General features: G+C 33.5%; 3 protein-coding genes across 3 annotated transcripts; all 3 read left to right on the top strand.

Annotated features, from left to right (window-relative positions):
* Positions 1–666: 666 nt before the first annotated feature.
* On the top strand, positions 667–1976 carry LOC127504360 (uracil nucleotide/cysteinyl leukotriene receptor-like). The gene has a single exon (XM_051878898.1). The coding sequence runs from the start codon at positions 667–669 to the stop codon at positions 1510–1512; it is 846 nt and encodes a 281-aa protein (XP_051734858.1). The 3' UTR covers positions 1513–1976.
* A 1899-nt stretch (positions 1977–3875) lies between these two features.
* LOC127504301 (chemokine XC receptor 1-like) lies at positions 3876–4721 on the top strand. The gene has a single exon (XM_051878857.1). It carries the CDS (start codon positions 3876–3878, stop codon positions 4719–4721), a length of 846 nt encoding a protein of 281 aa, XP_051734817.1.
* Positions 4722–9363: 4642 nt separating this feature from the next.
* On the top strand, positions 9364–10194 carry LOC127504300 (C-C chemokine receptor type 8-like). Its single transcript, XM_051878856.1, has one exon. The coding sequence runs from the start codon at positions 9364–9366 to the stop codon at positions 10192–10194; it is 831 nt and encodes a 276-aa protein (XP_051734816.1).
* The last annotated feature ends 5681 nt before the right edge of the window (positions 10195–15875 follow it).

Below are 15875 nucleotides of genomic sequence, written 5' to 3'. Positions count from 1 at the left end.
ACATTTAACAAAATGCTGCTGTTTTTCCGCCATTTTTTCCCTTGTCTTTTTTATATATATATATATATATATATATATGGTGCTTGTGAAAACTCTTGTCCTCAGACAAAGAGATTTTAAACAGGCTACTTTCGTTGGTAGACAAACAACACCAAATAAGACACACAAGATAACATAGAGTGCTTGCTGAAGACAACAGAAGCTAGCGATCTCTGCATCCGGGTATGCTTTATAGTTTCCTGGTCCGTGACGTCACCCGCCTCTGACGTCTCGCTACGCGATTGGTTAGATACATGAGTGCTTCAATGACGCAAACACGCAGAAGGTTCCCAATGCGTTATACGCAGCGTCGACAGTTCCCACGAAAGGGAACTGCATTTTTTTTTTTTTTTTTTTTTCATGAAATATAATTATTTCATGTTCAAGTCATTTAATATTGGATTTTATTTCTCTCACATTTGTATGTATTGAATAGTGCAGAATGACTCATACTGGTGACCTGCATTACCCAGAAGTTATAATTCTGGAATGTTTATTTGGAATTATGTTGAATTACACACTGTTTGGAAATATTTACATTTCACTTAACCCTCTGAAATACATTTATCCATCTCTCTTCCTGTATAACAGTTGCAATATGATAATTCGTGATTTCCTGCTGAGAAGATGAATAACACTGCAGTGAACTTCACCACACCTGAAGCATCCACAGACTCCATAACTCAGTCTATTGGACTACTAAACAGTCTGGAAATGTGTGCATGCAGCATCTGCTTCCTTTTTGGTCTTCCTACACACTCCTATGTTGTATGGCTCATTGTCACAGGAACAGGAAGTGGCGTTGTATCAGAGTTCCTCAACCTCAATCTCTCTGTTTGTGAGATTGGTAACAGTATCAGTGCAGTGTTTGTTCTACTGTCATACTTTTCTTCACTTTTCAAAATATTAACAAATTTTGTGCAAGGACTAGGCGTCACTGGCCGTCCTCTGTTTCAGTGTCTGATGTGTGTTGAGCGTTACCTGGCAGTGGTTCATCCTGTAACCTTTCTGAAGTTCAAACCTCTCAGATATAGGGTGATCTGCTGCAGTGTGGCCTGGATAATCACTCTTAGTTCTTGTTTATTCTGCTACTTTACTTTAGTATCACTCAACACAAAGGCATATGTATGGTTTTTCACAACAGAATTGCTCCTCTTCCTCTCCATCCAGTTGTTTTGTCTTGTGGCTGTTCTCAGAGCTCTAAAGCAGTCAGGACCAGGAGAGAGAAAGAGAGAGAGGGAGAATGAAAACCACATGAAAAAAAGAGCATTTTATCTTATTCTGATAACAACAGTCAATATGATTATCCAAAATGTCCCATTTACTATCACAGGATTCTCTATCATTCTAACTGAACAGGATTTACTTGACGTTTGGTTTCCTGCTTTACTTTTTTATGTGCTGACTGGTTTTGTGCAGCCTGTTCTTTATTTGCAGCGGACTGGAAAGCTTTTCTGCCTCTGTTCATCATAAAACATGTTGCTTTAGTATTTAGCATTAAAGGTAGGGTAGGCATTTTTTTTTTTTTTTTTTTTTTTTTTAATAAACACTTTTTGTTATAATGGTTGAAACTCTCACATCCTGATAGCAATCAATAATAGAAGTGGTCTAAATATAAAAAAAAAAAAAAAAACATATATCTTCTGTGGAAGTCTCAGGACCAAAAAATGTTTGTCCAATCATCGCATTCGGTCCGAATGTCGCCGGCGCCGCCACTGCGCAATAGGTAGGCTACCCACAAATTACCACGGGATGGCGGGTGCTCTTTTCATACTCTCCGGCAACTTATTTAACATATAAATTAAGATATATGTCCAAAAAAAAAAAAAAAAAGGGTAAAGAAATGCTATATACTTTGTAGTGGTATTATCGTGGCGTAATAATCTGTTTGGTTGTAAAATGTAGGCTATTGGCTGTATGAATTGAAATCCAATGAAATTGATACCTGTGGAATTGTTCACAGACAGCATGTGCAGTTCAAGTTTTTGCCAACTTGTTTGATTAAGTCTTTGAACAGATTCAACTCAAAAGAGTTATTCATTTGTGAATGGGGCATCGTTCATGAAAAAAGGAAAAAAAGAGACGGCGCGCTTGGAATAAACTACGCATTTCTTAACATGTACAGTATTGCATTAAAATAAAGTAAGGAGAGGAACGTAAAAGTACAGCTTTTTCATTAGAAATGTACTCAAGTTAAAGTAAAGTACCCACACTTAAATCTACTCTTAAAAGTACAAATCTTCCAAAAAAATACTTAAGTAAATGTGACAAAGTAAATGTACTTCGTTGAGATTCCGCAAGAACCAGTGAGGTTTGTTCTCGCACGTCGAGCCGGTTCAGCTGAGCTTCTGTTTATGTTCACTGATCACTGCGAATAAAAGCCTAAATTGAATGGATTTAGGATTAGTTTTATGTTCTCTTTATGAACTTTTTAAAGCGTCGAAATGGTAGTTGCGTAGCTGTCAACGGAGGGACTGAAAGTGTTTAGATTTCATCAAAGAACTTGAAATCCCATCACACACATATCTTTCATTTATCACTCAAAAAATTTGCATTACAGGAGTTAAATGTGTTGCACCTGTCAGGCCAGTTTTAGATTCATGAATATTGTTTGAGATGATTGACTGTTTTTAACAAGATTATATAACAAAAATTATTTTTTTGTCAGTTGATAAATGTTATTCAAATGTTGCTTGGTAAACAATTTCAATCTTGATTCAATCTAAGCTAGTCACGTCTGATAAAATTACAAAACATTATTTTTGAAAAGAGAAGTACACACTGTTAAAAATAAAGGTTCCATAAGGGTTTTTTTGCAGTGATGCCATGAACCATTTTTGGTTCCCCAAAGAACCTTTTAGTAAATGTTTTTTTTCTTAGCGTGAAGGACAATTAAAAAATTCTAAATAACCTTTTTTTTTTTTCACTATTAAGAACGTTTTGTGTTATGGAAAGTTTCCATGTTGGTTCTTTATTGGAATCTATGGTTCCATGAAGAACCTTTAACATCCATTTAGCCTTTCCATTATTTTTAAGAGTGTACTTTTCTTACTGGTCTCTTAAGTGCATAATCTCACATTATACAGTTGTCAAAATTGTCATTTACTGCATGAATGTAAATAAAGTGCTGTCAGAGTTCAAATTTTATTCTTCTTTTTCTTTTTCGTTCGTTCGTTCTTTTTTTTTTTTTTTTTTAATATTTGCATATCTGATGTTTCATGTCACTTGTAGCAGATCACGCACATATATTCTTGTAACAGCTGTGAAGTCAGTCTACAAAACACAGCACAGAGATTTATACACATCCAGAGAGACTGGACATTCACTTTTCAGGTGATAAACTTTTGATTAAATTTGTTGTATTCAGTTCAATAATAGTCAGCATTTTTGCTGCAATTATAATATATTGTATAAGGTTTATGAGCACATGATATAGTTTAGTTATTAAATAATACAGACATCATGTGATAGATTTTAAAATCGATGCGTGCGTCATTATAGGAATTATAATAGAACTGATCGGATTGCTCGTAAACATAGGCTATGAAGGAAAAAAATGCATTTTTTTTCATGAAACATAATTATTTCATGTTCAATTAATTTAATATTGGATTTTATTTCTCTTACATTTTTTACGTATTGAATAGTGCATAATGACTCACTGGTGATCTGCATTATCCAAATGTTATAATTCTGGAATGTTTTTTTTTGGAATTATGTTGAATTACACACTGTTTGGAAACCTACATTTCAGTTAACCCTCCAGTAGTCTGAAATACATTTATCCATCTCTCTTATAACAGTTGTAATATCATAATTCTTGATTTGCTGAGAGGATGAATAACTCTACAGTGAACTTCACCACACCTGAAGCATCCACAGACTCCATAACTCATTCTATTGGACTACTAAACAGTCTGGAAATGTGTGCATACAGCATCTGCTTCCTTTTTGGTCTTCCTACACACTCCTATATTATATGGCTTATTGTCACAGGAACAGGAAGTGGCATTGCATCAGAGTTCCTCAACCTCAATCTCTCTGTTTGTGAGATTGGTAACAGTATCAATGCAGTGATTGTTCTACTGTCATACTTTTCTTCACTTTTCAAAATATTAACAAATTTTGTGGAAGGACTAGGCGTCACTGGCCGTCCTCTGTTTCAGTGTCTGATGTGTTTTGAGCGTTACCTGGCAGTGGTTCATCCTGTAACCTTTCTGAAGTACAAACCTCTCAGATATAGAGTGATCTGCTGCAGTGTGGCCTGGATAATCACTCTTGGTTCTTGTTTATTCTGCTACTTTACTTTAGTATCACTCAACATGGAGGCATATGTATGGTTTTTCACAACAGAATTGCTCCTCTTCCTCTCCATCCAGTTGTTTTGTCTTGTGGCTGTTCTCAGAGCTCTAAAGCAGTCAGGGCCAGGAGAGAGAAAGAGAGAGAGGGAGAAAGAAAACCACACGAAAAAAAGAGCATTTCATCTTATTCTGATAACAACAGTCAATATGATTATCCAAAATGTCCCATTTACTATCACAGGATTCTCTATCATTCTAACTAAACAGGATTTACTTGACGTTTGGTTTCCTGCTTTTCTTTGTTATGTGCTGTCTGGTTTTGTGCAGCCTGTTCTTTATTTACAGCGGACTGGAAAGCTGTTCTGCCTCTGTTCATCATAAAACATGTTGCCTTGGCATTTAGCATTAAAGGTAGGGTAGGCTTTTTTTTTTTGTTATAATGGTTAATACTCTCTTCACATCCTAATAGCAATCAATAATAGAAGTGCCAATAGGTAGGCTACCCACAAATTACCACGGGACGGCCGATGTTCATTTCATACTCTCTGGTAGCTTATTTAATGTACAAATTAAGATATATGTCCAAGATAAATTCTTTACCGAAATGCTACATACTTTGTAGTGGTGTTATTGCGGCATAATAATCTGTTTGGTTGTAAAATGTAGGCTATTGGCTGTATGAATTGAAATCAAATGAAATCGATAACTGTGGAATTGTTCACAGACAGCATATGCAGTTCAAATTTTGCCAACAAGTTTCAGTTTTCAGTACAGATTTTCATTAGAAATGTACTCAAATTAAAGTATAGTACCCACATTTAAATCTACTCTTAAAGTACAAATAAAAAAAAATAAAATAAATAAATACTCAAGTAAATGTATATCAACACTGAAATTAATCTACAGGAGTCAGGTGGTACAAGTCCCAGCTCTGTAAGTTGTTTAAATTCATTATTATTGTAATGTTATGTGCTTTGAGACATGAGATAATTTAACACCATCTCTCGTGACGCTTTGCAGACTCTGCTGTGCGCGTTCATGTCTTTTAGAGGATGCGTGGCTTTGGAGACAGAACTCTGAAGGGAGGGTGGGATCTTATGCTTTCAAACCTAGTTTGCTATTGATAATGTCTCCGAAATTGCCTACCCTACCAAACCTTATTTTAGCCTACCTTTTTGTTACTAATATTATTGAATCAACAGTTGATTCTTTTTTGAGCTTTGTTGGAAATATTTTCATTGGTGGAGAAAAAATAGACAAAACAACTGGCAATGTAGTATCTAAAGTATAAGATATTAAAGTAGCCTAAATAATGTCACTAAATAACTAAATATTTAGTGTCTCTTTAAAGGATTAGTCCACTTTTAAATAAAAATTTTACTCACCACATGTCATCCAAGATGTCCATGTCCTTCTTTCTTCAGTCGAAAAGAAATTAAGGTTTTTGATGAAAACATTCCAGGATTATTCTCCTTATAGTGGACTTCAATTGGCCCCAAACGGTTGAAGGTCAAAACTACAGTTTCAGTGCTGCTTCACGATACCAGACGAGGAATAAGGGTCTTATCTAGCGAAACGATTGGTCATTTTCTTAAAAAAAAAAAAGAAAATGTATATGCTATATAGGCACAAATGATCACATCACAAGTGCTTCCTCCAGACCGCGATTCTGTATTCTTCAAAATGCTTACGCTGAATGTCCTACACCTTCCTTATTAAACTTACGAAAAAAAAAGGAACTGACACTGCGTTCATTCCGTGAGTTGAATTTTAAACTTTGATATTCTTCTCGTTATTTTCCTATAGCGGCTAATAAAACGTCTTACACATTAACAGAAAACACCTTACTTCCACATTGAAAAATAAGGTGGATAGATTGGACTGAGCTTTACTGCATATGTGGTACTACTGTGTTATTGAGAGCCACAGTTGACAGTTGCTTGATATTGGAAAGAATGCTGTTAAAGTTTTGAGCTGTGTTTTACATCACTTTCTTTCCCCTTTATGCATTTTGGTTTTAAACAGAATTATTGTGATGTTTAATTAAATTTTTATTTGAAATTGAGCTGGTTGATTTGCAGTAGTTTTGTGAATGAATGACTAAACTAAACTAAAATAATAAATAAATAAATAAATAAATAAATAAATAAGAGAGAGAATTAAACAGACTAAATCTATATGGTTAAAAATCTTTATTTTACATTACTCTTGGTAATTGTAATAATAGTAGCCTTATTGATAATAGAAAATTGTTATAATTTTTGCTTAATAGTTTTGTTATTAGTTTTGTTCACACTGTAAAAAAAAAAATGCTGTAAAAAATGGGCAAATTTTGACAGTAACATGCTGTTTTCCATTAAAACAGTAATAAACCATAGAAAACAATGCATTCTGCGTAATATTTGACGTTTTCGAGAAAGTAGCCTACAGCAATATACCTTGAAATTCAGACACTGATGAACACCTGCTGTTAACAAGCAGATTCACTGAATAAAGAGAAACAACAGAATAGAAAAAGATTAAATCAACTGAAGATAAAAGAAGACATTAAATCTCTCAAGATCTGATTAAACAACTCCACAAACAGCATTACCAGCTTCACTTATTACTAACCAGATTGACTTTATTTCTGTCACACATCTACAGAAGTTCATATTGAGAACTAACAGAGGTTTAGATGTTGTTTTATTGTTTCATTTGACATTACCATGATAGAAAAATCATCCATGACTCCCAGCATGCATTGCGGCATGAATAAATTATGTCGCTGAATTACCTGGTAATGATGAGCCCAGAAACACTGATGTTATGCTGCATGCTGATAAACTGTTTGCTAAGTACTTTAACACGTGCTATTGCTAGTTTAGACAAGCTGCAAAGATTTGAGTTAAAGTCATGTTTTTAAAGAAAATGACAGCAACCAGTCTTTATACTCACCTAGGCAATGTCCTTCATAGAGAGATTCATCATTAACTCTACAGCATTGCCTATCTTGTATTTAACACTCTAAAAAAAATGTGTTGCAGATGTTAAATGTGTTGCACCTGTTCAGCCAGTTTTAGATTCATGAATATTGTTTGAGAAGTATGATTATGTGTTTAGCAAAATAAGATTATATAACAATAATTGTGTTTGTGTTAGCCTTTGCATTGATGTTATAATTGTCAGTTGATAAATGTTATTCAAATGATGCTTGGTGAACAATATCAACCTTAATCAAAATAAGCCAGTCATGTCTGATGAAATACAAAATAAAACATGAAAACATGGTTATGGAGTATAATTTCTCCAAAGAGATGTATGATTCATTAGATAACCAAGGCATTTTCCTTGTCAAAATGGTCATTTACTTCATAAAGTATCCATTCAACATATATACATAGATAAGATTTTTTTGTTTTTTTGTTTGTTTGTTTTTTAAATTCGTTTTTCTTTTTAATATTTGCATATCTGGTAACAGATGAAATCATGCTCACATATTCTGTGACAGCTGTGAAGTCATTCTACAAAACACAGCACAGAGATTTACAAACATACAGAGAGACTGGACATTCACTCTTCAGGTGATGCACTTTTTATTATAATTTTGTTGTTTGTTGTCCATGTAAACATATATGAAATTAAACAGTATTTTATTTGGTAAAATAGAGTTATTTCATGTTCTAAATAGTTTAATATTGGTTTGTGTTTCCCTTATGCTATTTGGTTATTTAATTGTGTAGTGCAGAATTATTCAGTGGTGTTAAAGTGACCTGCATTAACTTACCTGTAATTCTTTTTCTATTATTTTGTAATTGTCTGGAATTACACACTGTTTTAAAATCATTCACAAAATCAACACAAAAGTCGTACGTTGAAAAGACGTCCACTGAGGAGCCAGAATGAAAGCTTTTATGACGTCTTCTGCACGTCCAATATATACGTTCATGGAACCTCCGTACAACGTTAAAAAAAAAAAAAAAAAAAAAACTCGGATCCATCCACAGGCAGTAAAACACATGTTCACAACTTTAAACAGCTGAGACTCTAACCAGAAACCGATGCTTCTTGCTGTGAGGAGACAGTGTTTCCCACTGAGACACTTGTGCTGCACTTCCACACATGCATACATACATTTTTTCGTGTTTATATGTAAAATAAAATAGAATTAAAAACATGTACAGGTACAAAACTCTGTTTGGACAGATGCTGAAATGTACAACATACACAGCAAAATCCTCAGTGAACACTGCTCAGTGTTTATATGAGTCCAATCTACACAATGGTAAAAGAAACACTGAAACAGTTTTGAAGTTAATAAAATAATTAAGTGATCAAATAACTGATGATTGAGCACTTGGTAAAATCAACAGAACAAGCAAACAGAACATTAGATGCTCATATTGTGATGATTTTGTTATCATCAACAAGGAGCTGATAACAGGTGATCTTGCTTTATCTTAATCACAGTTACAGCAGCCAACGAAAAGCTAACACAAAAAGTACGAGGACCAAGATCCCAACTAAAGCAAACACTGAACACCACAATGGTGACTTCAAATGAAACAAACATCAACATCTAAACCTCTGTTAATTCTCAATAAGAACTTCTGTAGATGTTTGACAGAAATAAAGTCAACCTAGTAGTAAGTGAAGCTGGTAATGCTGTTTGTAGAGTTGTTTAATCAGATCTTGAGAGATTAAACGTCTTTTACTTGCAGTTGATTTAAAAAAATGCTCAATCATCAGTTATTTGATCACTTAATTATCTCATTAACTTCAAAGAACTTCTTGAATGATTCTTCAATGAATAGACGTGGACGCCTTTTCAACGTACGACTTTTGTGACAAAGACGTTGAAAAGACGTCTTCCGGACATAACTTTGTTTAGTGGATTATAGTCAACAGAATGTGCAAAAGAGACCATCAAAATAAAGTGTCACCAAATAAATAAATAAAATAACATCAGTTTATGTGCCTTCTGAACAGCATTTACACTTTTCTCTTCCTGTAGATCACAGCTGTGACATTCTGAGCTGAAAGGATGAATAACTCTACAGTAAACTTAACCACACCTGAAGCATCCTATTCCTTTGAGCTAGCGGACAGTAGGAAAATATGTGTCTTCAGCATCAGTTTCCTGTTGGGTCTTCCTACACACTCCTATGTTATTTGGCTCATCATCACAGGAACAGGAAGTAGAGTTGCATCAGAGTTTTTCTTCTTCAATCTGTCTGTTTGTGAGATTGGTAACAGCCTCAATTCAATGTTTGGTCTACTGTCATATTTGTTTTCAAGTTTCACAATATTAACACATTTTTTGCAAGGACTAGGCATCACTGGCCGTCCTCTGTTTCAGTGTCTGATGTGTTTTGAGTGTTACCTGGCAGTGGTTCATCCTGTAACCTTTCTGAAGTACAAACCTCTCAGATATAGAGTGATGTGCTGCACTGCGGCCTGGATAATCACTCTCGGTTCCTGTTTATTCTGCATCTTTACTTTACTATCATTCAACATAGAGCCATATATATGGTTTTTCTCAACAGCATTCCTATTCTTCCTCTCCATCCAGTTGTTTTGTCTTGTGACTGTTCTCAGAGCTCTGAAGCAGTCAGGACCAGGAGAGAGAAAGAGAGAGAGAGGGGAGGAAAACCACATGAAGAGAAGAGCATTTTATCTTATTCTGATAACAACAATAAACTTGATTATTCAATATATGCCATTTACTATCACAGGATTCTTTGTCATTCTAGCTCAAAAGGATATTTTTGTCTTTTGGTTTCCTGCTTTTCTTTGTTATGTGCTAGCTGGTTTTGTGCAGCCTGTTCTTTATTTACAACGGGCTGGAAAACTTTTCTGCCTCTGTTCTTCATAAAACATGGTACTGCAGTATTGTACATTAAGTAACTAAACCTTATTTTGTCTTTGAATCAATTCAGTCTTCCGATTTGTTCAAACATACAGATTTATTCAGGAACGAAACACCACGTCTTTTGTATAGAGATGCTTTTAAGTCTAACACAGTCCTTTTTTGGAAACCATTTTGTTGAAAGTGCAAAAATATACAAACTACTACAATGTTGTATCTCAAATTGAAGTTACTCAATATTAAAATCAACAATGTCATTTAACTAAATTGTACCCTGCCTCTTTAAGAGCTTCACAGTAAAAGTGGCATGAATAACCAATTAGAAATGGGCAGAAAAGAGCAAGAAGACAGATGAGTCAAGATCATAAAAAAGGTCTTGGGAATTTGATGAGAAAATAAAATCTGTAACGCTAGAAGTATTAAGCAATTTAAGACAAATTGTTTATTTTATTTAGTAACTTTAATGGATGCTATATTGGATTTTATGGTGTGCTCAATACAGGGATATCAAAATGTTCCAATATTTACAGTACTTGGCTGTCTTAAAACTACAAATGTACACTATCAGAAATCACATAAGACATGCTGCTATTGCACAATATAGCATACATAGGTATAGCAGATCTTGCTAACACTTTAGTATAGGGAACACATATTAACTATTAACTACGACTTTTCCCTCAATAAACTCCTAATTTACTGCTTATTAATAGTTAGTAAGGTAGTTGTTCAGTTTAGGTATTGAGTAGGATTAAGAATGTAGAATAAGGTCATGCAGAATAAGGCATTAATATGTGCTTAATAAGTACTAATAAATAGCCAATATTATAGTAATATGCATGTTAATAACTGGCTAATAAGCAACTAGTTAAAAAACCCTAAAATAAAGTGTTACCCAGATCTATACAGGTAGAACTGGGATAGAGGATTTCTGAAAGCGTGCTGCAAAATGCTACAGCAAACACTGACCAAGTATTTGAAAGTTGAGCAGCAAGCTCATTGGCTGCTGATGCAACAGGAACCAATCAGCTGTGCACTATAGAGAATGATGTGATGCAGACTGACCTATCCAGCCTGCACCATTTAGAGTTTCATGACAGAACTTTGTATTTGTTTTAACAGTTTTACAAAGGAACTGTTTTCAGTTGTTCAGTACTTTTGTCATTTAAAATTGTTGTTCAACATTTTATATATTAAGTATTTTTTTTATTTTATTTTTATTTTACCTCTTAATCTTATTTTTGTGATGAACTGTGGCCTATTGAACTCTTATCTGTTTCAAATTATCAGTTGTATAACTTTTACATAGCCTAAACCTAATGAAGATTAAGAACATCAATTAAATATTTATGTAAATACTGAGCAATTTATTGCATCAGAAAAACCTTATATATGGAGTTGCTGATGTAATTAGAATATTAAAATGCATTATATAAGGTAAAAGTGTTTTAGAGGTTTACTGTACAAGCAAAAAGACGACAAGTTAATTAATTGAGAATCTGTGTGAAAAGGAATGTCTGTTTCAAATTTTAATATTTGCATTTCTGATGTTTGAAAAAGAAGACAATAACAGAGGAGATGAATAACTATACAGAGAACTTCACCACACATGAAACACCACAACTCATTCTATTGTGCTATACAGTTTGGACGTTTGTCTGTACAGCATCTTGCATCAGCGGTTGCAAGATTCTTAAACTTCAGTCTCTCTGTTTGTAAGATTATTTATAATCTGAGTGCTATGTTCACTCAACTGTCAGTTTTGTTTTCAAGTCTCACAATAATAACACATTTTTTTCAAGTACTTGGAATCACTGGTCGTCCTCTATTTCAGTGTCTGATGTGTGTTGAGCGTTACCTGTCAGTGGTTCATCCTGTAAACTTTCTGAAGTACAAACCTCTCAGATATAGAGTGATCTGCTTTGTTTTTACTCTTTGTCTTCATCCAGTTGTTTTGTCTTGTGGCTGTTCTCAGAGCTCTGAAGCAGTCAGGACTAGGAGAGAGAGGGAGAGACAGAAAGGAGGAAAACCACATCATTCTAATAATTACTTGTGAGCATTACTATTATATATGTGCCACTTATAAGATTCACTTTCATTCTGATTCCGCAGCTTATTAAGGAACTCTTTTCTTTTAGTTTTATTTTATTTTCACTGGTTTTGTTCATCCTATTCTTTATCTGCACCATGCTGGAAAACTATCCTGCCTTTGTCCTCTGTAAAACATTAAATTATTTCAATTACTAAACTTGTTTTGACTTGCAAATTCATTTTCACACCAATCAAGATTAACCTGTCATTTAGTGTTCTGTTTATTTAGAGAGATCCTCCACCTCACTGATTTACTAATGTATAAAATATTTGAATGTCTTATTCTGTATTCGGATCCTGTGTGTGATTAAAAGTAGTTGTTATTTTCTGGGTTTTTTTTTTTTTTTTTTTTTCATTAAATTGCTTCACTAATAATGCAGCATTGCCTTTTTCATTCTAGAGAATTGCCACAAAGATTATTTCACTTAACATGAAATGAAATCGCACAAAAAATGCTCTATGCCTTACATTTGACACTGTAAAAAAAATTGCATTGCAGGTGTTAAATGTGTTGCACACCTGTGCAGGCCAGTGTCAAAGATTGTTATAAATACTGCATATTGCATTGAAATTAATGTTCATTTGATAAATGTTGTTTAAATGTTTCTTGGTGATAAATGTCAAGTCAAGATAAATTATCCAGGTGAAAATTCACAATTTGGTTTTCTTTTTCCAAATGGAGGTATTATTCATGGCATAACCCTAACACTACACACACTAAACACCATCATGGTAACACACATGAAATTTTAAAATGCAATAGACATTAATTTAACAACAGTGTACCTTTAAAGATGGTCCCATAAAAGTGATGCTTTTCGCATTCATGTAATTGAGGTGTTGTAAGCATTCAACATGCAATTTTCCACCTAGAACTAAGATGAATTTTCTTTTCTGTTACTATGTTTACTTATAAGGCTATCCATCTTTTTCAAGATCATGTTTACTCAATATTTTCATACCTGGTGATATTTTCATATCTGGTTCATGCACATATATTATTTTGACAGCTATGAAGTCAGACTACAAAACACAGCACAGATTTATATAGATCCAGAGAGACTGGGCATTTACTCTTCAGGTGATTGTTGAGATCTACGTGTTATATGTAGTTAAAATTTTGTGAAAAACGTTGTAAGAATGTAAAAGCCATTTAAGGGAAATATTTAAGGGAAATTTAATCAGAGTGGAAAATCTATGTAAGTAAAACACTTTTTTTATTAAAATAATAATTTCATGTTCTTAAGTCATTTAATATTGGATTGCATTTCGGTTATTTGGGTGTTGTGTAGTGCAGAATTACTCACAGTGGTGTATGAAAGTGACTTAAAATTAAAATTAAATTATGAATTAATTACCTGTAAATGTTACGACATTTAATACTGAATTGTTCATATTATTTAAAATTAAACCTTTAAACTTTTTTTTTTCATAAAGTTTGAATTACAGTTTCACTTCTCTCTTCCTGTTCCATTTTTTTTTTTATATATATATATATGTATTTCTTGTTACCAAACTGAGAAGACAAACACAGAGAAGATGAATAATTCTACAGTGAACTTCACCACACCTGAAACATCGACAAACTACACAACTCAGTCCTTTGGGCTAGTGGATAGACTGGACATTTTTCTTTACAGCATCAATTTCCTGGTTGGTCTTCCAACACACTCCTATATTATATGGCTCATTATCACAGGAGCAGGAAGTGGAGTTGTATCAGAGTTCTTCACCCTCAATCTCTCTGTTTGTGAGCTTGGTAACTGCCTCAATTGTTTGTTGTATATACTTGATAGTTGTACTTGGTTTTCACATCTCAAGGCATTAACATATTTGTTATTAGGACTAGCCAGCACTGGCCGTCCTCTGTTTCAGTGTCTGATGTGTTTTGAGCGTTACCTGGCAGTGGTTCATCCTGTAACCTTTCTGAGGTTTAAACCTCTCAGATATAGAGTGATCTGCTGCACTGCGGCCTGGATATTCACCCTTGGCTCATGTTTGTGCTGCATGTTTAGTTTAATCTCAAATAACGATTATCTATATCGATGGTTCTTCTTAATTCAGTATATACTCTTCCTCTCCATCCAGTTGTTTTGTCTTGTGGCTGTTCTCAGAGCTCTGAAACAGTCAGGACCAGGAGAGAGAAGAAGAGAGGGCATTTTAAAAGAGAAGAGAAGAGCATTTTATCTTATACTAATAACTACTGTGAGCATGATTATTATTTATATGCCATTTATTATCTCAGGATTCTATTTCATTCTGGCACAACAGTTTATTAAGGAACTTTTTTCTTTTGGTTTTATTTGTTATGTTCTGGCTGGTTTTGTTCAGCCTGTTCTTTATCTGTGCCGCACTGGAAAACTCTGCTGTTTTTGCTCTCCATAAAAACATTAAATTGTTCAATCTTAATTAGTTGAATTACTGAACCTTTTTTTTGTTTTGTTTTGTTTTGTTTTGTTTTTAAAATTAAATGAATTGTTTTCCAAGCATGTTAAAGGGATAGTTAACCCAAAAATGAAAATTCTGTCATTAATCATTCACCCTCATTTTGTTCAAAACCTGTAAGACTTTCATTTATCTTAATCCCATCACACACACATATCTTTCATTTATCACTCTAAAAATTTGCATTGCAGGAGTTAAATGTGTTGCACCTGTCAGGCCAGTTTTAGATTCATGTATTGTTTGAGATGACAGACTGTTTTTAACAAGATTATATAACAATAATAATAATTATTATTATTATTTGTCAGTTGATAAATGTTATTCAAATGTTGCTTGGTAAACAATTTCAATCTTGATTCAATATAAGAAAGTCATGTCTGATAAAACTGCAAAACATAAAATTTGAAAAGAGAAGTACTCACTCCGTGATGCCATAGAAGAACCATTTTTGGTTCCCCAAAGAATCTATTAAAATAACTATTTCTTCTTAGTATTAAGAACATTAAAAAATTCGAATTATAGCCTTTTTTCCACTATAAAGAACCGTTTGTATAATGGATAGATGTTAAAGGTTCTTTAATGGAATCTTTGGTTCCATGAAGAACCTTTAACATCCACGGAGCCTTTCCGTTAATTTTAAGAGTGCATTCATTATATACTGGTCTCTGACTGTATTCAGCACATAATCTTACATTATACAGTTGTCAAAATTGTAATTTACTGCATAAATGTAAATAAAGTGTTGTAAGAGTTCAAATTTTATTTATTTATTTTTAATATTTGCATACCTGGTGTTTCATGTGACTCGTAGCAGATGAAATCATGCACATATATTCTTGTAACAGCTGTGAAGTCAGTCTACAGAGAGATTTATATGCATCCAGAGAGACTGGACATTCACACTTCAGGTGATAAACTTTTGATCAGACTTGTTGTATTCAATTCAACATTGTTTTTGCTGCAATTATAATATATTGTATAAGGTTTATCAGCATATAATATAGTTTAGTTGTTAAATAATACAGACTTGTTTTATGTGAAAGATTTTAAAATTGATGTGTGCATCATTATAGGAATTATTATTGGATTTTATTTCTCTCATATTTTTTATGTATTGAATAGTGCAGAATGACTCACACTGGTGATCTGCA

This window comes from Ctenopharyngodon idella, chromosome 21 (genome assembly GCF_019924925.1).
Source record: "Ctenopharyngodon idella isolate HZGC_01 chromosome 21, HZGC01, whole genome shotgun sequence".
Classification (NCBI taxonomy): Eukaryota; Metazoa; Chordata; class Actinopteri; order Cypriniformes; family Xenocyprididae; genus Ctenopharyngodon; species Ctenopharyngodon idella.
This window is presented reverse-complemented; position numbering and strand designations above follow the sequence as displayed.

What these genes read in the sequence shown, in the direction of transcription:
- LOC127504360 (XM_051878898.1), top strand. Translation starts at nt 667, where the DNA reads ATGAATAACACTGCAGTGAACTTCACCACACCTGAAGCATCCACAGAC.
- LOC127504301 (XM_051878857.1), top strand. Translation starts at nt 3,876, where the DNA reads ATGAATAACTCTACAGTGAACTTCACCACACCTGAAGCATCCACAGAC.
- LOC127504300 (XM_051878856.1), top strand. Translation starts at nt 9,364, where the DNA reads ATGAATAACTCTACAGTAAACTTAACCACACCTGAAGCATCCTATTCC.